The sequence below is a fragment of the Giraffa tippelskirchi genome, chromosome 12, assembly GCF_054371585.1.
Source record: "Giraffa tippelskirchi isolate mGirTip1 chromosome 12, T2T-mGirTip1v1.2.pri, whole genome shotgun sequence".
NCBI lineage: Eukaryota > Metazoa > Chordata > Mammalia > Artiodactyla > Giraffidae > Giraffa > Giraffa tippelskirchi.
Window position 1 is genome coordinate 32,908,401 of NC_137286.1, and position 24,717 is coordinate 32,933,117.

Genomic DNA, 24,717 nt, shown 5'->3' on the forward strand with positions numbered 1-24,717 from the left:
CACCTGCAATGTGGTAAGACCTGGGTTCGATCGCTGGGTTGGGAAGATCCCCTGGAGAAGGGAAAAGCTACCCACTCCAGTATTCTTGCCTGGAGAATTCCATGGACAGAGGAGCCTGGCAGGCTACAGTTTATGGGTTCACAAGGAGTCGGACACGACTGAGCAACTAAGCACAGCACAGCACATTAAGAGTAAAAAAATAAGGCTGCCCTGTTCCTTCTCTTCCCTCCCTGCTGCCCCCTCCCCAGGGGGCGAGGATGCTCCACTGAGAAGAGCACTATCTTCATGTCTAGAAACAAAATGACTGACGTTCTAGAGTTACATGTAATAACACTCCTACTCAGTCTGGATGAGAACGAGGGGCTTCTCAGGAGACCCAGCCCTGCTCTGGGCCAGCTCCTCTGGCTGTGGGGGTTAAAGGTCAGCTCAGGAAGTCCCCCTCCCCAGTAGGCAGGCCTCTGTCCTGGAACTGCAGCCTCATGGTGTGACCCACTCCTCCCTGCCATACACACAGAGCAAGGAGCTAAGGAGCTCACCCTGAGCCCCAGGACCAGAGAGGTTGACGTTTTCCCCTGATGGTGCTCAGCTTCAACCCTTGCAGGAGGGCCGGCCCTGGAAGACAGGTGTGGGTAAGCAGACCTGGGTGACAGCTTTGCACGGGGTTTAGGGGAAGAGATGGTGGGAGGGAGGAGAGGAGGAAGCAGAAAACAGCAGAATCCTTTCATTGCCTTTCTAAACACACAGTGAGTATTTGTGAATAGGAGTCAGTGAATAAATAAGCAACCAGCCCTTCAAGCCCAGCTGACAGTTACTGAGCTGCAGGCACCCCCAACCCCGAAGTGTGATTCTGGATCAGCCCCAGGGAAGATGTTCTGGTTCCTGCAGTCAGCAGCTTTTCATGGTTTTCTTTATCCAGGGCAGGAAACTTCAGACTCTGGTGCAGGACCCTGGAAGTGACACATTATTTTGTCCATAGGAGACAATGCCCGGGGGCTACATTGTCACACTCCAGAGTCCCCCTGAGGACATGAAAAGGGAAGGACTGAGCCAGCTCTCCTCCTGGTCCTGCCCCCTCACCCATCTTAAGACCCCTCTAGGTGATGGTAGCCTTACAGGGCCTCCATCAGAGCACAGGGCAAGCTCCGTGGGCTTCTCAGCTGCCAAGCCCTGAGCCTGGACATTGACAGTGCTTCACTGCACGCAGGTGGCAGCTCCATCTCCTCCCCCCAGATCCCCGATCTGCTCCACATGAAGACACTGCAGGACTGTTGACTCCAGGCTAGTCTCCAAGGACACAGAAGCAGGGGTTCAGGCTGACACTCAGCATGAAGGACGAGCCTATTACCCAATTCAGGTGTGCTCTCACAGCAGCAGGTAATTACACAGAACCCAGGGGGCAGGCTCCATCCTACACATCAAGGCTGTTCTACTCCTGGGCAAAGGGTATAGAGTTAGTGTCCCCCGTCGTCACAGGACTGACCTGCTCTCTCTGCGTTGCCCACAGTGCTGGACATTGTTGAGGTCACACAGGCTAGTGTGGTTGGGAGCAGCCGTTTGTGGCTGTGGTTCACCCAGGACTTGTGATGCTGATGCTGTCCCTCCTCTTATCAGCTCCACATATTCCTTTTGCAGAAGTCAGTGACACAAGATCTTCTCTGCATCTCATATCAAAGCTGCACAGATAATAGATCTTCTCTTATCGCGGTGGACTGTGAGGAGGGCCCAGTGTGAACCAAATGCATCTAAACTTGAGGTTCTCAACTGAGGCTGATTCCTGCCCAGCTCCTTCACAACCTGCCCTGACCACCACCACCCCGCACCTCCTCAACCCCACAACATGACATCTCCCCTGGGGGACATTAAGCAAAGCCTGGAGACATCTTTGGTTCAGAACTTGGAGGAGAAGGGGTTGTTGATACTGGCATCTAATGGGGAGAGACCAGGGATGCTCTAAACACCCTACAATTCAGCATGTTCGTAGTGATTCTGAAGAGCCCTAAAGATGACTCAGAGTTGATGATGAAGGCAGGGAAGGATCTGCTGTACTTTCTTGTTTAAGGTGGACATAGGGGTCCTGCCTCTCCAGGGAACCCCTTTCTTCTCTTTCTCTCCCTATTGTTCTTCACTGTATCCTCTCTGTCTCTCACACACACACCACACACTCACCCCTTTCAAGGCTTCTGGAATGCCTGATGCTGGGAGAAGAGAACAGCAGAGAGAGGAGACACACGCTCAGGTCTGGAAGCCAGGTGTTCACTGAGATTTATTGGGAGTTCTGTGACCTGGAGGGGCCTTCCTGAGGATTAGGGACGTGACGGGGCTTTAAGAGGAAAACCAGAGGCAGATCCAGGGTGAGTGGCACAGAGAACCTGCAGGAGTCCCGCTCCGGTTTCCCCTCAGGCTGGCCCAGGTTCCAGGTTAATTCTCGCTCAGGACCTCATCGATCCAGGGCCGGTAATGGGAGATCCGGGTGAAGACGGCGGGGGGCTTTGCGCTGGACTGTCCATAGGAGACAATGCCCTGGGCCACCCCAGCACACAGAAGAGGGCCCCCCGAGTCTCCCTGTGGGACAGAGAAGGAAAGGCAGAGAGAGAGGTGAGCTGGGGAAGCAACCCCTCCTCCCTGTGGTCCCAACTCTGAGTTGGTTGGACCTGCCATCAGACTCAGAACACTGGCTCCTCATGAGGTGATGTGTCTCTGATGCTGTTTCCTTTCCTTCCTGGCACCCCCTGACCCTGGGTGGCACCCCCTGACCCTGAGCAGACCCTGGTCAGAGACCACATGGGGCCGAGGGAGGAGGATCTGCAGAGGGACAGTCCCAGTCCTCAGACCTGAGGTCTCACACTTTGTCACTGGCTGACACTCCGAACTCCATCTCCTTCCAAAGGTGTCTGCACCCTGGACAGTGATTTGTGGGGAAGACCGTAGTCTGAGAATCACCTTAAATGCAGATTTTCTGCTCTGGGGATTGCCCACACACAGCTGGAGATTGTGGTCAAAAGCAGTGAAGTGGCTGCAGGCCTGGGGCTCCATGAGTCTCAGCTTCACCTCTTGCAGAGTGCTGGACGCTGGTTCCTTCACATCTGTTTTACCCCAACCAGCCACCCAGCACATTCTCCCAGGAGGGATGAAGGTGAATTGGGGTGGAAGGGGGAGGGTCCCCACGGCCAGGGTCAGGTTGGCTTTCTCCTTCAACTGTGAAGGAAATGAGGGCTGTCAGTGATGGAAATGGGCTTGGGGACACTTGGAGGCAACCAGGGAGGGACAGGGCAGCTGCTCCAACTTAGAACCACTTGCAGAGGCTGAGCTGAGGCGTGCTGGTGAGAGGTTGGGAATGTGTGAGGGTAATGGGACCTGAAGGAGAAGCCCTGGAGAACAGGGAGTGGAGAAGGAAGCCCTGGAGAACAGGGAGCGGGAAGGAAGCCCTGGAGAACAGGGAGTGGGTAGGAAGCCCTGGAGAACAGGGAGTGGGAAGGAAGCCCTGGAGAACAGGGAGTGGAGAAGGAAGCCCTGGAGAACAGGGAGCAGGGAAGGAAGCCCTGGACAACAGGGAGTGGGAAGGAAGCTCTAGAGGACAGGGAGCAGGGAAGGAAGCCCTGGACAACAGGGAGCGGGAAGGAAGCCCTGGACAACAGGGAGCAGGGAGTGGGGAAGGAAGCCCTGGAGAACAGGGAGTGGGAAGGAAGCCCTGAAGAACAGGGAGTGGGTAGGAAGCCCTGGAGAACAGGGAGTGGGAAGGAAGCCCTGAAGAACAGGGAGCAGGGAGTGGAGAAGGAAGCCCTGGAGAACAGGGAGTGGGAAGGAAGCCCTGGAGAAAAAGGAGTGGGAAGGAAGCCCTGAAGAACAGGGAGTGGAGAAGGAAGCCCTGGAGAACAGGGAGTGGGAAGGAAGCCCTGAAGAACAGGGAGTGGGTAGGAAGCCCTGGAGAACAGGGAGTGGGAAGGAAGCCCTGAAGAACAGGGAGCAGGGAGTGGAGAAGGAAGCCCTGGAGAACAGGGAGTGGGAAGGAAGCCCTGAAGAACAGGGAGTGGAGAAGGAAGCCCTGGAGAATAGGGAGTGGGAAGGAAGCCCTGGAGAACAGGGAGTGGGTAGGAAGCCCTGGAGAACAGGGAGTGGGAAGGAAGCCCTGGAGAAAAGGGAGTGGGAAGGAAGCCCTGAAGAACAGGGAGTGGAGAAGGAAGCCCTGGAGAACAGGGAGTGGGAAGGAAGCCCTGAAGAACAGGGAGTGGGTAGGAAGCCCTGGAGAACAGGGAGTGGGAAGGAAGCCCTGGAGAACAGGGAGTGGAGAAGGAAGCCCTGGAGAACAGGGAGTGGAGAAGGAAGCCCTGGAGAACAGGGAGTGGGAAGGAAGCCCTGGAGAAAAGGGAGTGGGAAGGAAGCCCTGGAGAACAGGGAGTGGGAAGGAAGCCCTGGAGAACAGGGAGCAGGGAAGGAAGCCCTGGACAACAGGGAGCAGGGAGTGGAGAAGGAAGCCCTGGAGAACAGGGAGTGGGAAGGAAGCCCTGAAGAACAGGGAGTGGGTAGGAAGCCCTGAAGAACAGGGAGCAGGGAGTGGAGAAGGAAGCCCTGGAGAACAGGGAGTGGGAAGGAAGCCCTGGAGAAAAGGGAGTGGGAAGGAAGCCCTGAAGAACAGGGAGTGGGTAGGAAGCCCTGGAGAACAGGGAGTGGGAAGGAAGCCCTGAAGAACAGGGAGCAGGGAGTGGAGAAGGAAGCCCTGGAGAACAGGGAGTAGGGAGTGGAGAAGGAAGCCCTGGAGAACAGGGAGCAGGGAGTGGAGAAGGAAGCCCTGGACAACAGGGAGCAGGGAGTGGAGAAGGAAGCCCTGGACAACAGGGAGTGGGAAGGAAGCCCTGGAGAACAGGGAGCAGGAAGGAAGCCCTGGAGAACAGGGAGCAGGAAGGAAGCCCTGGAGAACAGGTAGTGGGGAGGGAAGCCCTGGAGAACAGGGAGTGGGAAGAAAGCCCTGGAAAACAAGGAGTAGGGAAGGAAGCCCTGGAGAACAGGGAGCAGGGAGTGGGGAAGGAAGCCCTGGAGAACAGGGAGCAGGGAGTGGAGAAGGAAGCCCTGGACAACAGGGAGCAGGAAGGAAGCCCTGGACAACAGGGAGCAGGGAAGGAAGCCCTGGAGAACAGGGAGCAGGGAGTGGGGAAGGAAGCTCTAGAGGACAGGGAATGGGTAGGGGAAGAATTTGCCCCTTCAGTAACATGATGTCGTGGGGACCAATGGAGTGTTCACATTCCGGGTGAGGAAACTGTTCTATGACTTCGAGCCTCTGCCATGTGTCTTCTTTGTCTTCTATGTCATGGGCTCCGAGGGTGACCACCACAGACCTATGTGAGGGAGAAGAAGGACAAGGTGAGATGCTGATGGTGGGGTGTCTCCTGAGATATGCCCACTCTGAGAAAGGGCATGGAGTCTCTCCCAGGGTCAGTGATCTCTTCCCACCTCCCCTGAGCTACTCATGGTATGGGAGGGGCTCGGGCTTTACCGAAGGAAGAGCTTTCCCAGGGAACACAGATAATTTCCAAGGCCCTCAGGACCTGCCGGGGAGTGAGCGGGCCTTGGAGGACCCGGGGGACAGGGTAGGTACTTCCTAATCAAGGTGCCCTAATGAGGGCACCTCTCTCAGATCAGAGGTGTCCAAGGAAATGGGAAGTAGTGGGGTCTCAGGTGGACCCTGTTCTCTGTCTCCCATGGAAAGGGTGGCTTCAGGTCCCTGGAAACTAAAGGCCAGTCTTCTTGAAAAGGGCGTAGAGGAAGTGGTCCATGAACTGGGTGGGACCCTGAAGAGGTCCCGCATCTCTTGTGTTGGGGTTGGGGAGGGGGAGCTGCTTTTAAAAGAGGGGCACTGGGATGAGGTCCCCTTTCCTCTGAGGGGAGCTGAGCTCACAGTGACTGAGGGTCCGGACAGCTGTTCTGCTCTGAGAATGATTTCCTTAAGGCCAAGTATTGTCTCTCCCTAAAGAGACCCAGCCCTCGGAGCTCCCCCTCAGGCCCCCAGCGGCTGTCCCTGGTTGCTCCCCTGGGTGCTTACCTCCCATTTGGAGATAAATGGGACCCATTGTCTCACCTTCCTGCACAGTGCGCAGCCGTCAGCACAAAGTCCCTTCTTATCAGGAAGCCACCACAAGCCACCTGCTTACCCTGCGAGGTGACGATTTCCAGGTAGGCCATGTAGGGGCGGGAGTGTGGCTTGCTCTCTGTGCCCCTGAGGATCTCCCCTGGAACACAGAACCCCAGGGCCTGAACACAGAGGGTGCACCAGCTGGCTTCAGGTTGGGACAGGCGTCTTTGGAATCCGCTCTCGCCCCGTGTTCTGCCCTCGTCCTCTCAGGCGGCTCTGGTGTCTGCTGTCCTTGCTCCAGGCACAGAAGCCAAGCTGGCCTTGGATGCCTCGCAGTCACGCTCACCTAAGGTTTCCCCCAACTCCCATTCTGCCCTCACTCAACCCTCCTCTGTCCCCCTGCATGACCAGCTCTCCAGGTTCCTGTCTCCACCGTTTCCATATCCCATGCTGCTCAGAGATCAGCCAAGTGCCAAGGCCAGAAGTTGAAGGGAACACAGGACTTCAGCACTGTGTCACACATTCTGTGCAGAGAAGACCACCCCTTGGGGCCCCCTGCTCTGGGCTTTCCCCCAGTCATGTTACTGAAGGTGCAAATTCTTCCCCTACCCACTCCCTGTCCTCTAGAGCTTCCTTCCCCACTCCCTGCTCCCTGTTGTCCAGGGCTTCCTTCCCACTCCCTGTTCTCCAGGGCTTCCTTCCCACTCCCTGTCCTCTAGAGCTTCCTTCCCACTCCCTGTTCTCCAGGGCTTCCTTCCCGCTCCCTGTCCTCTAGAGCTTCCTTCCCACTCCCTGTTGTCCAGGGCTTCCTTCCCTGCTCCCTGTTCTCCAGGGCTTCCTTCTCCACTCCCTGTTCTCCAGGGCTTCCTTCCCACTCCCTGTTCTCCAGGGCTTCCTACCCACTCCCTGTTCTCCAGGGCTTCCTTCCCGCTCCCTGTTCTCCAGGGCTTCCTTCTCCACTCCCTGTTCTCCAGGGCTTCTCCTTCAGGTCCCATTACCCTCACACTTTCCCAACCTCTCACCAGCACGCCTCAGCTCAGCCTCTGCAAGTGGTTCTAAGTTGGAGCAGCTGCCCTGTCCCTCCCTGGTTGCCTCCAAGTGTCCCCAAGCCCATTTCCATCACTGACAGCCCTCATTTCCTTCACAGTTGAAGGAGAAAGCCAACCTGACCCTGGCCGTGGGGACCCTCCCCCTTCCACCCCAATTCACCTTCATCCCTCCTGGGAGAATGTGCTGGGTGGCTGGTTGGGGTAAAACAGATGTGAAGGAACCAGCGTCCAGCACTCTGCAAGAGGTGAAGCTGAGACTCATGGAGCCCCAGGCCTGCAGCCACTTCACTGCTTTTGACCACAATCTCCAGCTGTGTGTGGGCAATCCCCAGAGCAGAAAATCTGCATTTAAGGTGATTCTCAGACTACGGTCTTCCCCACAAATCACTGTCCAGGGTGCAGACACCTTTGGAAGGAGATGGAGTTCGGAGTGTCAGCCAGTGACAAAGTGTGAGACCTCAGGTCTGAGGACTGGGACTGTCCCTCTGCAGATCCTCCTCCCTCGGCCCCATGTGGTCTCTGACCAGGGTCTGCTCAGGGTCAGGGGGTGCCACCCAGGGTCAGGGGGTGCCAGGAAGGAAAGGAAACAGCATCAGAGACACATCACCTCATGAGGAGCCAGTGTTCTGAGTCTGATGGCAGGTCCAACCAACTCAGAGTTGAGACCACAGGGAGGACGGGGTGGGTCCCCTGGCTCACCTCTCTCTCTGCCTTTCCTTCTCTGTCCCACAGGGAGACTCGGGGGGCCCTCTTCTGTGTGCTGGGGTGGCCCAGGGCATTGTCTCCTATGGACAGTCCGGCGCAAAGCCCCCCGCCGTCTTCACCCGGATCTCCCATTACCGGCCCTGGATTGATGAGGTCCTGAGCGAGAATTAACCTGGAACCTGGGCCAGCCTGAGGGGAAACCGGAGCGGGACTCCTGCAGGTTCTCTGTGCCACTCACCCTGGATCTGCCTCTGGTTTTCCTCTTAAAGCCCCGTCACGTCCCTAATCCTCAGGAAGGCCCCTCCAGGTCACAGAACTCCCAATAAATCTCAGTGAACACCTGGCTTCCAGACCTGAGCGTGTGTCTCCTCTCTCTGCTGTTCTCTTCTCCCAGCATCAGGCATTCCAGAAGCCTTGAAAGGGGTGAGTGTGTGGTGTGTGTGTGAGAGACAGAGAGGATACAGTGAAGAACAATAGGGAGAGAAAGAGAAGAAAGGGGTTCCCTGGAGAGGCAGGACCCCTATGTCCACCTTAAACAAGAAAGTACAGCAGATCCTTCCCTGCCTTCATCATCAACTCTGAGTCATCTTTAGGGCTCTTCAGAATCACTACGAACATGCTGAATTGTAGGGTGTTTAGAGCATCCCTGGTCTCTCCCCATTAGATGCCAGTATCAACAACCCCTTCTCCTCCAAGTTCTGAACCAAAGATGTCTCCAGGCTTTGCTAAATGTCCCCCAGGGGAGATGTCATGTTGTGGGGTTGAGGGGGTGTGGGGTGGTGGTGGTCAGGGCAGGTTGTGAAGGAGCTGGGCAGGAATCAGCCTCAGTTGAGAACCTCAAGTTTAGATGCATTTGGTTCACACTGGGCCCTCCTCACTGTCCTCCTCGATAAGAGAAGATCTACCATCTATGCAGCTTTGATATGAGATGCAGAGAAGATCTTGTGTCACTGACTTCTGCAAAAGAAATATGTGGAGCTGATAAGAGGAGGGACAGCATCAGCATCACAAGTCCTGGGTGAACCACAGCCACAAACGGCTGCTCCCAGCCAGCAGGAAGCTGAAGGCCTAGAGCCTGCTTGGCCTCCAGTCCCAGGTGAAGGACTGGCTGAAGGAGAGAAACGGGCAAGACAGGGACACACACACCATGGAAGCCTGTGGCGGATACCACTCCCCGCTTCTGAGGGGATGCTGAATCCCTTCAATTAAGTGACCCTTTGCAGAAAGTCATGCTGAATCCCTTCAGTTAAGTGAACCCTTTGCAGAAAGTCATCTTTAATAAATAATCAGAGATATACACCAAAGTTTATGAATAAAGATTTTTATCTCAGCATTTTCAATAGTAGAAAGCTGGCCTTCCAGCCATGAAACAAAGTTTAAATGGTAAATTCATGTGAATGAATACTTTGAATTTATTAAGAATTTGTTTCAAAACATTGAATCATGTAGGAAAATGCAATGCAAGAACGCTTTTTAAAACAATATAAATGTCTCTCTATAGTAGAATCTCAATTTTTGTAATTATGGTTAAGTATTTGATATATGCATAGGAAGAAAACTAGAAATAATTAATATCAAATAGTTATGGTAATAATATAATTTTAGAGGCTAGGATTAATAACTATCTTTATTTCTTTTATATGCTGGCTCTAAACCCCAGGTATTCTAACTGTTGCTGACTCAATACCATATATGGACCTGCCCATACATAAGCACATACACCTGTTCATTCTCCCGTTGGTCAAGGTTTGCTCTGTGGGGAGTAAATACCCTTGCACTTCCAGATCGCATCACTCAGCCTATTCAGGATGCTGCTAAAGAATCTAAGCCTTCATGAGATCCCCTGGGCCAGTGCACAGACATGGTGGTCTCCTTGTCAACTAGTGCCTTGCATGGACGTTCTTTTGTCTTGAGCAAGAGTAATGGTGGCCTGGGATTTATACCCATGGGAATGGTGTGAGCTAGGAAGCATAACTGATTGAGCTGATCACAGGTAGTAGACAAAATGGTCCTGATGAAGCCTTTCTTATGCCACTCAAATCCACCTTCACTTTTTTGTTAATATTTATTTTGGCTGTGTCAGGTATTAGTTGCAGCACATGGGATCTTAGTTGCCATGTGCAGACTGTTTAGTTGAGACATATAGGATCTTTAGTTGCAGCCTGTGGGATCTTGTTCCCTGACCAGGGATCAAACCCAGGCCCTTTGAACTGGCCGCTCAGAGTCTTAGCAACTGGACCACCAGGGAAGTCCCATTTGCACCTTCTTACAGTATCTCGATCTTGCCTGAGAACAAGATGCCCATCCTTCTTTCCTGAGAGTGAAGGTACACGTTCAAATCTTCAATGCAATAACCAATCACAGTCTCCTAAAAAGACTTATGGAGGGTTGGCAAATCAAGCTACAGGCTCCTCCGCTGCAGCTGTCCCCAGGTCTTAACTGATATTTCTCATCTGACCCCTCTACTACCCATTCTAGATTTCCCTCCCCTTTGGCCAATGTTTGTGTTAGTCTGGGTTGTATGTTTGCTGGGGTGACCCAGACCTCTAACCCTGAGGGGGGCTGAGTCTTCAGTTGCCTTCTATTTGTCAGGTTTGAGTGGTTGCCGTTGCCCATTTATAATTATCACTGAGCACAAAAGTATAAGAGATGCCCCCAGCGAATCTCCTGGGCTCATCATACTCTTCTCTTCCCTCTTTGTACAGCAGGAATCCTAGCCTCCCATGGGATCACGGTCAGTTACTTGAGCCAGCATAGTACCTCCTTTCTTTGCCTGTTGATCCACTGATAGGAGGAGCCCAAAAGGGCTAGGTGATAATCACAACTTCCAGTTCCTAGAGCCTTTACCATCTCCCTTGGTGAAAGCATTTTCCTCCCCAAAGTTTGGACCCACAGCAACACGGCTTTGAACTTTCCTCATCCATCTAACTAACAGAGAAAGCTGCAGCAATTAACAGAGCCACACTTCATGGCAGAGACTGCCCTCTCCTTTTCTCCTCCTATTCTAACTTCTCATCCACCTTCTTCTTTCCCAAAGGAGCCATATCACAGATAAACCAATATCAGTTCATCAGAGGTGTCCCTAAAGGTGATCCTCCAGTCCCATGGCTCCTAGCAGTCTCTGTCCCTTCCACCCTCTTACTGACAACAAAATCATGTTTGTGACTAAAAAAATCACTCAACTCTCCTGTGCCCAAGGTCTTAGCACAAAGTGGGAAGCCTCATGAGCCTGCAGCTCTCTGGAGTCTCAGGTCTAATCAAGTCCTCCACACTAAATGAAAGGTCTCAGGCCATTGAATGAGACGTCAGTATAGGACAAGGCCTCTCCAGCCCAGGAAAGGGACCCTTGGGCCTCAGCCAAACCTGGCCCTAGAGCCACCTCTGGGTGCACCTGAAACCCAACCTCACTAACATCAGAGTGACCCCAGGTTTCTATAGAATCCTAGCCAGGATGTTTGAAATTAAGCCAGGCCTCCCAACAAATGCTTTTGTTGAAGTTCTTTGCTGCGTACTTGATGTTCATCACCACCTACCACTGGAACCAGGACCAGGAAATCTGATAAGTGCCAAAGGTGAACAGCGGGCTACAGTTCATCAAACAGACTTTATAGGAGACAAGGAAGACAGGCCTTCCTGCCTGGCTCCCCCATTTGAAGTAACTCTCCTGCCTCCGCAGCCACCGAGGGACTGCCAACAACTCCTGCTCCTTTTGCTTCAGAGCTTTGGAGTCCTAACTTCAAATCTAGTCAGAAATGCAATACAATGTGACTTGAAGAAGGCAGGATATTCAAAAATGTACATTCACTGTGATTGCAAATAGTGTGGAGTACTATACATTTTGGGAGAAAACTAAACAGAATTCTTCTGAAATGTAGATAATTGTTAGAATTGTAATTAAACAAAAGACCTACCTGTTCTCTTTAAAATGATTTCTACAGCTTTGCAAATGACCCAAAATAATGAAAAATGCAGAGAAACAAAAGTACTTTCTGAAACTGCTTAATGCTTAGCATGTGATCTTATCCCTGTTATTCCTATACACAGCACAGTCCCCATAGAGCAGAGGAACCGCAGGACACAGTATCAGGATACCCAGTATTGAAGATGGGGAGGGTAGACATCCTCAGGGTTGTTCACAGGCTGTGTTGGGAGGACCAGCTGTGGGAGAATTTTAAGGACGCTCTGTAGCCGGTGACTGTCTGTGACTCCATAGCATTTCGGCAGCCTGCTCTGCCCACCTTTGCTTCCTTCACTCCCTACAGGTGAGGGGCACTCCCCACTCAAACCCCCACATGCAAATCTTCATCGACAACTCTGCCTCCCAGGCGCATTCATTGCCTCTAGCTGCTGAAACAGATCACCACAAACTTGGCTTCAAACAACATCCACTTATTCTCTTACAGCTCGGGAGGCAAGAAGTCCAAACTCAGTCTCACTGAGCTAAAATCAAGGTGTAGCCAGGGCTGGTTTCTCCTGGAGGCTCCAGAGGAAAATTTGATTCCTTGTCTGTTGGTTCTGGAGGCTGCCTGAATTCCTTGGCTGGTGGCCTCTTTCTCATGTCACTCCAATCTCTGCTTCCTACTTCCTCCTTGGACTTTCTTACCTCCCTTTCATAAAGACCCTTGGGATGACAATTGAAGTCCATTTGATAATCCAGCATAATCTCTCCATCTCAGTTAAGTTCAGTCACTCAGTCTTGTCTGACTCTTTGAGACCCCATGAATCACAGCACGCCAGGCCTCCCTGTCCATCACCAACTCTCGGAGTTCACCCAAACCCATGTCCATTGAGTCGGTGATGCCATCCAACCATCTCATCCTCTGTCGTCTCCTTCTCCTCCTGCCCCCAATCCTTCCCAGCATTAGGGTCTTTTCCAATGAGTCAACTCTTCACATGAGGTGGTCAAAGTATTGGAGTTTCAGCTTCAGCATCAGTCCTTCCAATGAACACCCAGGACTGATCTCCTTTAGGACTGACTGGTTGGATCTTCTTGCAGTCCAAGGGACTCTCAAGAGTCTTCTCCAACACCACAGTTCAAAAGCATCAATTCTTCGGTGCTCAGCTTTCTTCACCGTCCAACTCTCACATCCATACATGACCACTGGAAAAACCATAGCCTTGACTAGACGGACCTTTGCTGGCAAAGTGATGTCTTTGCTTTTTAATATGCTATCTAGGTTGGTCATAACTTTTCTTCCAAGGAGTAAGCGTCTTTTAATTTCATGGCTGCAATCACCATCAGCAGTGATTTTGGAGCCCCAAAAAATAAAGTCTGACACTGTTTCCACTGTTTCCCCATCTATTTCCCATGAAGTGATGGGACCAGATGCCATGATCTTAGTTTTCTGAATGGTGAGCTTTAAGCCAACTTTTTCACTCTCCTCTTTCACTTTCATCAAGAGGCTCTTAAGTTCTTCTTCACTTTCTGCCATAAGGGTGGTTTTATCTGCATATCTGAGGTTATTGATATTTCTCCTGGCAATCTTGATTCCAGCTTGTATTTCTTCCAGTCCAGCATTTCTCATGATGTACTCTGCATATAAGTTAATTTAATCACATCTGCAAAGTCCTTTTGCCATGTAAGGTAACATCCCGGTTCTGGGGATTGGGATGTTGATATCTTTAGGCAGGGGCTTCCAAAGTGGCTCAGTGAGTAAGAATCCACCTGCAATGCAGGAGATGCAGGTTCAATCCCTGGGTCGGGAAGATCCCCTGGAAGAGAGCATGGCAACCCACTCCAGTATTCTTGCCTGGAGAATCCATGAAGAGAGGAGCCTGGTAGGCTACAGTCCATAGGGCTGCAAAGAGTTGGATATAACTGAAGCGACTGAGCACACAGCACACACATCTTTGGGTGGGAGCTGCTGTTCAGCCTACAACACCAAGAAACTGAACCTAAGAAAGCAGCCTTCTTCCTTTAAGCTGGAGGCCCTGTGTGACACTCCTCAACTCCTTTCAAACATCCTCTGTGTCAATCCCCAGCAAGGGTAGTCTGATCCATCAAAAGATGGTGACTGGGGTCTGGCTATGAAAGAATGGCTTCTGTAGGCAGTGGGTCCCTAGTCTTGAAGGTATGTGATACTCAGTTACCAGGAAGGAGTAAACAGGCTGTCTTTGAGGTCCAGGAATGCCTGACCCCTCTTTTATCTACCTCTAAATATCCCTCATCACTCAAGGCTTGGTTGTCCCAGCCCAGGCAGAACAGCCATCTCCTCTCCAACTTACATGCTCCCTGACACCTCTGTTGGTACCTGCCCCAGTCCACTGCCTGTATCTGTCATTGCACAGGTGTAACTTTCCCAGACTATGCAGACAGGAAGGTCCTTCTCTTTTTCTCACCCCCTTGATGCCTAACGTGGGGTCTGCTCCCCCTGTAGAGGAGAGGCCTGTCTCCTTCCCATCAATCCAATAAATGCTTGCAGAACCAGTCGTGCTGAGCCAATCTGTGACAGCCAGGGAGAAATATGGACGTGAAAGGTGTCAGCTAGTGCCTGGGCTGAGTCTGGAGGACTCTGCAGAGGCCGCACACACACTTCCATCAGCCCAGGTCTGGCAGCAGGTAGAGTGGATGTGGCTGCTCCCTCCGGGCCACTTGCTTGCTCCCCCAGGCTCTGAGCAAATCCCCTGTCCACGTGCGGCTCACCTTTTCCCCAGCCCCACAGGCCTTGCAACAGTTCCCCCATTATCTGTGCTTTTTGGAGTAGTTTGTGTTCTCTGTACCAACCCTCATTCTCCCCGTATATCAGTCCTCTCTGGCTGCTGCCCCTTTATCCCTCTGAAATTTCCTCCCCAGAGTCACTAACAGCCCCGGTACAGCCTGATACAGAGACAGCCGTCCAAAGGCTCTGGCCAGAACAGGCTTCTCTGCTGCTTCCTGGCCTGGGACCCAGGCCCTCAGCCCAGGGACCCAGGCCCTCTTGTCTCTCTTCATAAGGGCATTGTATGACCCAGGACTGAACTTGGCCCCCACGTGGGTCAGACTGGAACGCAGGGCGTTGACACCCCGAGAGAAACCTTCCACCAACAAGGGACGAGTCACAGTGGATTAATACCCCTGCTTTACACCCTCAGTTAGACAATTCTGGGGCATGTTCACGGGGACCCCACTCGGCTGGGGTCCTGACTGCCCACAGTAGTAGCCTGCTCATTAACACACGCTTTCTCCACTTATCTCCATCCTGTCTACTTCCCTATCCCTCACCTGATTCCTGGAATCACCTGAAAAACAAATGACTTCACCCAAATCCTTGTCTAAAGGAAACCAAACTAAGACAACAGATCACCTTATTCTCCTCACTGTCTTCCGGAAAAGACCAGGTTCTTTCACTCAGTCTTCAGAGCCCTCCATGACCCTCACCATGTCTGCCTCTCCTGCACCACTTCTCACCTCCAGCCTCAAACTTCATGATCTGGCAACACTGAACTGCTCGTGATCACCAATACCACCCACAGCAGCTATGTCCCTGCCCCCTACACACACACACACACAGAGTCTGGCTCATGACTTCTGCTGGTAATGCCCTTCTGTACGCTCTTGTCCCTCTGCCGTAAGCTCAATGCAGGCATTTCATCTTGGAAGCTTTCCTTGGTAACTATGAAGGTCAATCCTTGGGCTCCCTGCCCCACCCTAAGGTGAGTGTACTGTGAAGCCAGCTTCAAGGAAGTAGTGGCCAGGATGGAGTCGGGTGTCAGCCAGAGCGGACCCCATCAGGCCCAGTGAGATCTCACCATGGGAAGGCAGTGGTGGGCTGCTCTGTGGTCAGCCCTGTTAGCAGCCCCCCACCAGGTCCTGTGGAATCTCCTTCCACCCCATCGCCTGCTGGTATGGTGAAATCAGCTCACACTGGCTCAGACAAACCAACTTGTGCATCTCTTCCCAACGCATCATCATTGCATCGGTAGCTTGGAACCAACCACGATGAGAGTATTTACACCATGGAAATCGGAAATGCTACCAAGCAAGGATTTCATCTTCTTCAGAGAGCCTCCACTGCTTGTGCCCCATCCCCACCCCAACCATCTGTGGCTCCCAGGAGTAATGAAATCCTGAGTGTGTGGAGGGGTTCGTAGCACAGGTTCTGGCTCTGATCTTCCCTCAAGAGGCAGGGCAGATCAGCCAGGGGGAGGGAGGCCAATCAGGCCACAGAGTACCAAGGTGGATGTGGACAGGACCAGCATGCAGCTGGGGAACCAAAACAAGGAGGAACTGGGGCTAGAAGACAGGGCCAGGGGTTCGTGTGTGTGTGTGTGTGTGTGTGTGTGTGTGTGTGTGTGTGTGTGTAAGAGAGAGAGGCCAAGAAAAACAGACAGCAGAGACAAGAAGGGAAGAGACATTGAAGTATAAAGCAAACACAGACAAACAAAAAGCACAAAAGAAGTGAGGAAGACAGAGTGGGGTAAGGTGAATGGAGACAGAGGCAGAAATGAGAGGAGGACAGACCAAAATGGAGAAAGTCAAGGGCAGAAATGGAAGAATCTAGGGACAGAGGTGAAAACTGGGGAGTGATAAGCACAGACAGCAGCATGAGAGGGCCGAGGAGGGCGCACAGGCTCAGCCCTAGCTGATCATGAAACCTGCTCCAGGTATTGGGCTCCAGGTGAGCGAGGGCAGCTCGCTAGAGAACCAGGTCCCCCTGCCCCTACACCAGCCAAGTGAGAATCTGCTACTCAATTCAAAGATGCAAATGTTTGATTGCTTCTTCAATTTAGGCACTGCTGCTGCTGCTGCTGCTGCTGCTTAGTCATTCACTCAGTCGTGTCCGAGAATTCCTCCGGCCCTGGAATTCTCGGCAAGAATACTAGAGTGGGTTACCACGCCCTTCTCCAGGGGATCTTCCTGATCCAGGGATTGAACCCAGTTCTCCTGCATTGCAGGCAGATTCTTTACTGCTGAGCCACCAGGGAACCCCTCAATTTAGGTACTGCTGCTGCTGCTAAGTCACGTCAGTCTTGTCCAACTCTGTGCAACCCCAGAGACGGCAGCCCACCAGGCTCCCCTGTTCCTGGGATTCTCCAGGCAAGAACACTGGAGTGGGTTGCCATTTCCTTCTCCAATGCATGAAAATGAAAAGTAAAAGTGAAGTCACTCAGTCGTGTCTGACTCTTAGCAACCCCATGGACTGCAGCCTACCAGGCTCCTCCGTCCATGGGATTCTCCAGGCAAGAGTACTGGAGTGGGGTGCCATTGCCTTCTCCAGTTTAGGTACTAAATCCCTCTAATTCAATAACATGTGGTCCAATTACTTATAGGATGAGCAATTTTTAAATTAGGTAAAAAATATTTAAGCGACTAAATTGCTAAGTGGTCTGATTGTTTTGGAAAGAGATTCCCTCACAAACGCACTCTTGAGCTTTTATTCTTCCTTGTTAAGTCGACCTGTGGGAGGAACACAAAGATTTAGGGGTCTGTTCGCTGGCTCCTGCCGGGAGGAAGCCAGCACATCCTTGAGGTTAGGGTCCCTGGATTCATGCCTTTTCCCTGGCCGGATGGAGTGCGGAAATGGGTTGGTGCTGGCTCGAAAAAACACGTTTCCACATCTCTTCCCAATTCTGCACTCTGTGCTTCGTGTTGGGAGCCTGAAATTGGTCATGGGGGGGGGGGGCAGTATTTATTGCATGGAAGTTGGCAACTGCTACAGACCAGAGCTTCTTTTCTTCCTCAGAAAGCCACCAGTGCCTTCACTTACCAGCTCTGTCCCCAGCAAGCTATGGCTCCCAGGTGAGCTGAAATCGGAGTACTCTGTGGATTTATAGCAGGTGCTCCAGGTCCTGGCTGTGAGCGCCCCAGGGGAAACTCAGAGTAGAATCCATGGGGGCGGTCAAGTGGGCAGCACGGGGTCTGTGTGGACTTGCTGGGGCCTGTCCCGGGGGTCCCAGTGCCTCTCCTCAAGGCAGCGTGGTCTGAAGGGAAGAGAATTCGGGCAAGGGAATCCAGGCCCAGCAAGGGAAGTAACTGGCCATGTGCTACCTGCAGTGTGGCCAGGGTGGGGGTCAGGCACAGGCAGATGTCCTAAGCTCTGGCTTTGGGGCCTCTCTTGTTCAGCTGCTCATACTCAGAGTCCCAGAAGGTTTATGGTGCTACTTCTGTTTTTTTTTTATTATTGGAGTATAATTGCTTTACAGTGTTGTGATAGTTTCTGTTTTACAACAGTGTGAATCAGCTATGCATGCACAGATGCATCCATTGTGTCCAACTCTTTGTGACCCTATGGACCGTAGCCCACCAGGCTTCTCTGTTCATGGGATTATCTAGGCAAGAATACTGGAGTGGATTGCCATTTCCTCCTCCAGGGGATCTTCCCGGCCCAGGAATCGAACCTGTGTCTCTTATGTCTCCTGAATTAGCAGGCGAGTTCCTTACCACTAGCACCACCTGGGAATCAGCTGTAAGCACACATACGTCCTCTCCCTCTTGAGCCTCCCTCCCAGCCACGGCCCTCCATCCCACCCCCCTAGGTCATCACAGAGCACAGATCTGAGCTCCCTGTGCTACATAGCAGCTTCCCACTACTATCTAATTTACACGGGGTAGTGTATATATTCGGAGAAGGCAATGGCAGCCCACTCCAGTACTCTTGCCTGGAAAATCCCATGGATGGAGGAGCCTGGTAGGCTGCAGTCCATGGGGTCGCGAAGAGTCAGACATGACTGAGCGACTTCACTTTCACGTTTCACTTTCATACATTGGAGAAGGAAATGGCAACCCACTCCAGTGTTCTTGCCTGGAGAATCCCAGGGACGGCGGAGCCTGGTGGGCTGCTGTCTATGGGGTCGCACAGAGTCGGACACAACTGAACCGACTTAGCAGCAGTAGTAGCAGTGTATATATGTCAAACCTACTTTCCCAATTTGTCCCAGCTTCCCCTCCCCACCCCCTGGTGCTACTTCTACATAGAAAAGTGTCATTGTTATTTATAATTCTCCATGGCCTTCTTGGGAAGCTGCGTCCCAGTGCCTGGTGGCCCTCTGTGCTGCCCACCTTGAAGGATCTGGGTAGGCAAATGGGGACCTAAGTGTGGAGAAGGGTGGAAAGTAATGCATCTCAAGTGGCGGTATGAGACCCTCTTCGAGGTCCACCACTCAAATCGTTAGTACACTCGGCCTTGCTCTTTGATTGAGTGAAATCTCAGGGAGGAGTAGGGGGCAGAGCAGTTTGAGGAGAAGGATGGGGACCAGCCCCACTGCTTACACAAGGAGGGGACAAAGTGGGTTGAGGAGGAGGGCAGAGGGGGACAGAACCACAGACATGTGAGGAGAAGGCAGGAACTTCTCTCTCTGTTCCTCTGGGAAGCAGACTGGGGAAACCAAACCCAAGGCACACCAGAGCAAGTGCCTTGATGTCCCCTTGTGAGAAAGGAGAGGGATGTCCTGGCCCGTGAGGGGGCACCTGAGGTCACACGACTCTAAGGGACAGACCTAACCCCAACCCATCCAGGAGGTTGTTGCAGTGCTTTGGAGCTGAGCTGTGCCAATGTTAGTCTATGGACCCCCACACCCCCTAGCTGGAATGGCTTATGGACCAATATCACGTATGTGGAGAAGACAATCTGAAAGGCCTGGCAGATCCTCCTCGGCAAGCCCTGTTCTCTGTCCCACCAGCCCTGATAAAGTTGGGACTTCCCTTCATGAAGAGACCCCAACCAGCTATGGTTCCATACAAAGCTGGCCACAGAGACCCAACTCTGAGGGTGAGGAGCCAGGCCAGGTAGCTGGCACCTCATTCCCATTCATTCTCTTTTTCTCTCTCTCTCCTCCAAGCCAATCTTGTTCCTCACTCCCCATCAGCTAACTAGCCCACAGCTAACAGCCAAATATAGACTCTTATTTCTTGAATCCCAGAAGCGACCACTCTATCTATCAACATTCATTTCTCAGTCATTCCAGCCACAAGCCAGCTGCTGCTCCTGGAATTTCACTGACTGCTCTCAAGCGCATTTTTTTTGCTGGGGTAGGGGGGAGGTAAAGGCCGGGGGGGTGTCTGCATGTAAAGAAACCACAAGTTTGAGAGGGCAGCTTTAGGTGCGAAACTGGCATGGACTTTGGAATCAGAGAGACAACGGTTCAAATCTCAGCTTCTCCACTTTCTAGCTGTGTGACCTCAGGGAAGTTACTTAACCTCCCTGAGCCGCCTCATCTGTATCATGGGACTAATATTGCCTGGCTTATGTGACTGTTGGGACTGGCCAACCAGGATAATAGGTGCAAAGCTTCTAGTCAAGACCTGGTACAGAGAGCTGGATAACAGTTCTTTCCCCTCCCTTCATGCAGTCATTCTTGGCCTGTCCCATGGTAGGACAGAAACAAGAATTATAATGACTGCCCAGAAAATGGTGTTATTGAAGTCTGTAAAATCAGTGGCTTTTTATGGACAGAGTATCTGTCCCTATGCCCTGACCTTAGACTTCCTCTTGGACACTGGGAGAACCAGATGTGCACATGCACACGCGCACACACACACGCACAGGAAGGCATGTGCACATTTATCAGCTCTGTGTAGAGGCAATCAGAAGACAGGCTGACTGAGGCAAGAGGAGCAGGCAGGGAGCATGCAATGACCACCCCTCTGCCACTCTGCCTCTCTGCTCTCCCCTCCTGGGCCAGGCCTGGGCCTTGGATGTGTGAAGAGGCTTTGGCGCCCTCTGCTGACAACAGCGATGCCTACAGCCTACATCTAGCTCAGTTCAGCTCAGTCGTGTCAGATTCTTTGCGACCCCATGGACGGCAGCACGCCAGGCTTCCCTGGCCATCACCAATTCTGGGAGCTTACTCAAACTCATGTCCATTGAGTCGGCGATGCCATCCAACCATCTCATCCTCTGTCAGCCCCTTCTCCTCCCACTTTCAATCTTTCCCAGCAAGAGGGTCTTTTCCAGTGAGTCAGTGACTAGAGCCTGAGTAATAAGCCCTGGGTGCCTGGGGAAACTCCCCTCCCTCTAGTGCAGGAATAGGGAAAAACGGAAGGGAAGAGAAAGGAGAAGAGGGACAAAATAAGAAGGGAGGAGTGGAGCCTGGACCCATCCTGTCCTCAAAACCATCAGGATGGAGGATCCAGCTCTGTAGCCCCTCCATCAACCACAGCAGCTGCTCACAGCCTGTGAGATGCTCATCAGATGCTCATCACGACCTCCTGGAGACCTTGTGGTGACACAACCAGTCCCCAGAAAGCTTCTCACGCTCTGGTTGTGACGCCTGAAGGTTTACACGACAGAACGATATCCCAGGCCTGGAAGACTTTTCTACTTTCTCTGAAAATGCTACATCCCAGACCTTCAGTCTTAGAGGCAGGAGAGCTGAATGGTAAAAATTTGTGGATTTGGAAGCCAGACAGACCTGGGCAGAGGGCCAGGATTGGCCTCCACTAGCCACAGGGCCTTGGGTTCCTAACCTTTCCAACTTAACCTCTGCCTCCTCGACCTCAATATGGATGGAAATAATACAGCTGCCCTGAGGATTCAATGAAAATCCATACAGAGCACAGCCCAGGGCCTGGCACACAGTAAGCAGGCAATAAATGCCAGCTATCATGATTTCTGAGGTTGCTTCCCTTGCCACGGGTTTCATGAGGGCTGAAGGCCACAGTACCATCAGAACCTCTGCAGCTTGCATGGCACCCTGGCAGGTGGAGGGATGGTGGGGTCATCAGAACCCCCTTCTTACAGAGGACATGGTGTCAGTCTGATTTTCACTGGGAACACCAGTTGTGACTGCCTGATGGCACCAATCCTCTTTCTCCTGGGAGGAGCCTTCCCTGCTCCTCTGTGGAGCTGCCCTCCCGGCCAGGCTGACTGTCCACTGTCCTGGCCTGGCCAGTGAGGTCTTCCTCTGGGATTTTAGACTTGGAGCCACCAAGAGTTGGTTCTCGGGACACAGTCTCCATGTTACAATGCTTGGAACCTGTGAGTGGCCATATTTTCTGTCTTTTGGACCAAACCTGTGTATAGCGAGAGCAAAGAATGGGGCTGACCTACAGCAGGAAGCAAAGAGTGAGGACTGGGAGAGGGTTGGTTTTGGTGTCACTCATGCCCACCTTTGTCACCTCCCCTCCCCCAGCTCAACTATTGGACTCCATGAGATGCTCCAGGATCCCCCCTATAAAGCCCCACCTCTGCAGAAGCGAGCATGAGTTGGACTTCTATCCCCTGAAAGCAAAAGGACAAAGACGTGCTCCTTGACCCCCTGCCAATGGCCTTCCCTCTTCATCTTCACTCACAGAAGCTCCCATGCCCTACTTCTTTACATTCCCTACTCCCAAAATGTTTTTTTCCCCCTTTTGCTTTTAAGAAAGGGTTTTTCAAGTGTAGCACGTTCGTTGCAGGGTCTCAATCTGTTGGAGTATAAACATGAAATTGTCTTCTAATAACCAACCTCCCCCCAGCCCCCACACCCAGCTGTGTCCTGTCGAAACCCCATGTCCCACTGGGTGGCAGGGCTCTTAATGACGTCTTGGCTGCACCGCCCTGCTCCCCGGCCATGTTCATCTATTGGAACAGTCTCGTTTCCGCAGTCAACACTCAGACCTCTTCGCTTCCTCCAGCAGAGTTCAGACCCCAGCTGCATGGCCCAGGGTGAAGGGGAATCTGGCCCTACACCCAACCTGCTCCTCCCTCTTCTGGGGATCTCTGAGGCTGGGGGGCCGGGAGAGGGTTGTGGAAGCAAGTCTCACAAGCCTGTCCTCTCCTGGCTGGATTGTCACTGCTTCTCTGGCTGCTCGACCCATCCAATGTTCGAAGATAGCTGAGTTCCTCTGGAAGGCCTGTGCATTCCTTGAAGCCTGTGAGCGAGGCCCTCCTGGACAAGGCAGCAGCACCAGCACTCAGTTTGAGCTCAGCTGCCTCCCTCTGCACTCTCTCCCCACCCCGCCATCTGTCTCTTATTTCCCCTTCCCCTCCTAAGGCGGCCCAGAGGTTCATCACAGAGTCCACAGACAAAGCAGACACCCACCTGGGGGGTGACATGTTGATCTCGCCTTACAAGAGATTCCCTGTGGCCCTGGGGAGGAAAAGCACCCTCCCCATCTCCCCCTCAAGAGGGAAGAGCAGACCCTCTGCCAGATGCACTGCACTCCCCACCTGGCAAATGACTCTCCCCCGTGCCAACTCCTCTTCCAGTCACTGTGGGCAGCTGTGGTGATGATGAGAGAAGAGCCAGTCCAGCCCCCTTGCAAGCCCTGCAGAAGGGAGATTCTGTGAGCTCCTGGCCGCTCACTGGAGGCTCTGTGAATGTAGGCACATGGGTTCCTGGTGTCTTTCATACTCAGTTTTGGGTCTTAGCTGCATCCAGGACAGGACAAGTCCCACACAGCATCCAGGTATGCTGGTGCAGGGCTCTCTTTCCTCCCAGAGCCCAGCTGATCAAAAGAATACAGAAGAAGGAAAAGCTCAATAAATAAACATATTTGAAGTTTTTTAATATTGTATTTATTTAATTTTTAGTTGCGTTGGGTCTTAGCTGTGGCATGTGGGATCCTTCCTTGCATGCCTGGACCTCTCTCTACTTGTGGTGCATGGGCTGAGCTGCCCCACTGCATGTGAGATTTTAGTTCCCTTAGCAAGGATCGAACCCGTGTCCCCTGCACTGGAAGGCAGATTCTTCTTTTTTTTTAATTGAAGGATAATTGCTTTACAGAATTTTGTTGTTTTCTGTCAAACTTCAACATGAATTAGCTATAGTGGCAGTTTAGTCGCTAAGTTGTGCCCGACTCTTGTGAACCCATGGACTGTACCCTGCCAGGCTCCTCTGTCCATGGGATTCTCCAGGCAAGAATACTGGAGTGGGTTACCATTTCCTTCTCCAGGGGATCTTCCCGACCCAGGGATCGAACCCAGGTCTCCTGCATTGCAGGCAGACTCTTTACCAGCTGAGCTACAAGGGAAGCCCTGAATCAGCTATAGGTGTACACATATCCCCTTCCTCTTGAACTTCCCTCCCATCTCCCTCCCCATCCCACTCCTCTAGGTTGATACAGAGCCCGTTTGAGTTCCTTGAGACATACAGCAAATTCCTATTGGCTATCTATTTTACATATGGTAATGCAAGTTTCCATGTTACTCTCTCCATACATCTCACCCTCTTCTCCCCTCTCCCTGTGTCCATAAGTCTATTCTCTATGTCTGTTTCTGCACTGCTGCCCTGCAAATAAGTCCTTCAGTACCATCTTCCTAGATCCCATATATATGCATTAGTATACAATTTTTATCTTTCTCTTTCTGACTTACTTCACTCTGTATAATAGGCTCTAGTTTCATCCACCTCATTAGAACTGACTCAAATGTGTTCCTTTTTATGGCTGAGTAATATTCCATTGTGTATATATACCACAACTTCTTTATCCATTCATCTGTCAATGGACATCTAGGTTGCTTCCATGTTCTAGCTATTGTAAAGAGTGCTACAATGAACATTGGGGTACATGTGTCTTTTTCAATTTTTATTTCCTCAGGGTATATGCCTAGGAGTGAGATTGCTGGATCATATGGTGGTTTTATTCCTAGTTTTAAAGGAATCTCCTTACCATCTGGAAGGCAGGTTCTTAACCACTGGACCACCAGGGAAGTCCCCTGAAATTTTTTTTAATTAAAAATAAATAAAGGCAAGCCCTGAGTCAGCCTGGAAGACAGGAGAAGCACATTTCCATGGCAGGAAGGCTGGGGATCTGCGGAAAACACACACCACTGGGATTGAAGGGAGACCCCCCCAAAGGCTGGTTCACAACACCAGTTTCTGAGAAAGGTAAACTTCCTTCAAGAGAAATAAGTAGATGAGTTCCTGGTGGTGTTTTCCAACTGTGCCTGAATTGGAGAGCAGGTGGTGGGACATGGGGCTTGCCGAGAATATGTCATTCAGAAGCTGTTTCAGGGCTGTGGATCAACAGCATTTGGGAGGAGCTGACTGGAAGGCTTT

General features: G+C 52.1%; 2 protein-coding genes across 2 annotated transcripts; one reads left to right on the top strand and one right to left on the bottom strand.

Moving 5' to 3' along the window:
* Positions 1-2,327: 2,327 nt before the first annotated feature.
* LOC145528594 (mast cell protease 2-like) lies at positions 2,328-6,513 on the bottom strand. The gene is made up of 5 exons (XM_081547260.1): positions 6,498-6,513; positions 6,071-6,221; positions 5,197-5,330; positions 2,941-3,197; positions 2,328-2,562 (listed from the first exon to the last, which is right to left on the bottom strand). The coding sequence occupies exons 1-5, from the start codon at positions 6,511-6,513 to the stop codon at positions 2,419-2,421; spliced, it is 702 nt and encodes a 233-aa protein (XP_081403386.1). The 3' UTR covers positions 2,328-2,418.
* On the top strand, positions 5,322-8,175 carry LOC145530329 (mast cell protease 2-like). The gene is made up of 5 exons (XM_081551458.1): positions 5,322-5,355; positions 6,083-6,165; positions 6,476-6,654; positions 7,212-7,466; positions 7,846-8,175. Exons 3-5 carry the CDS (start codon positions 6,643-6,645, stop codon positions 7,987-7,989), a joined length of 411 nt encoding a protein of 136 aa, XP_081407584.1. The 5' UTR covers positions 5,322-5,355; positions 6,083-6,165; positions 6,476-6,642; the 3' UTR covers positions 7,990-8,175.
* Positions 8,176-24,717: the final 16,542 nt, after the last annotated feature.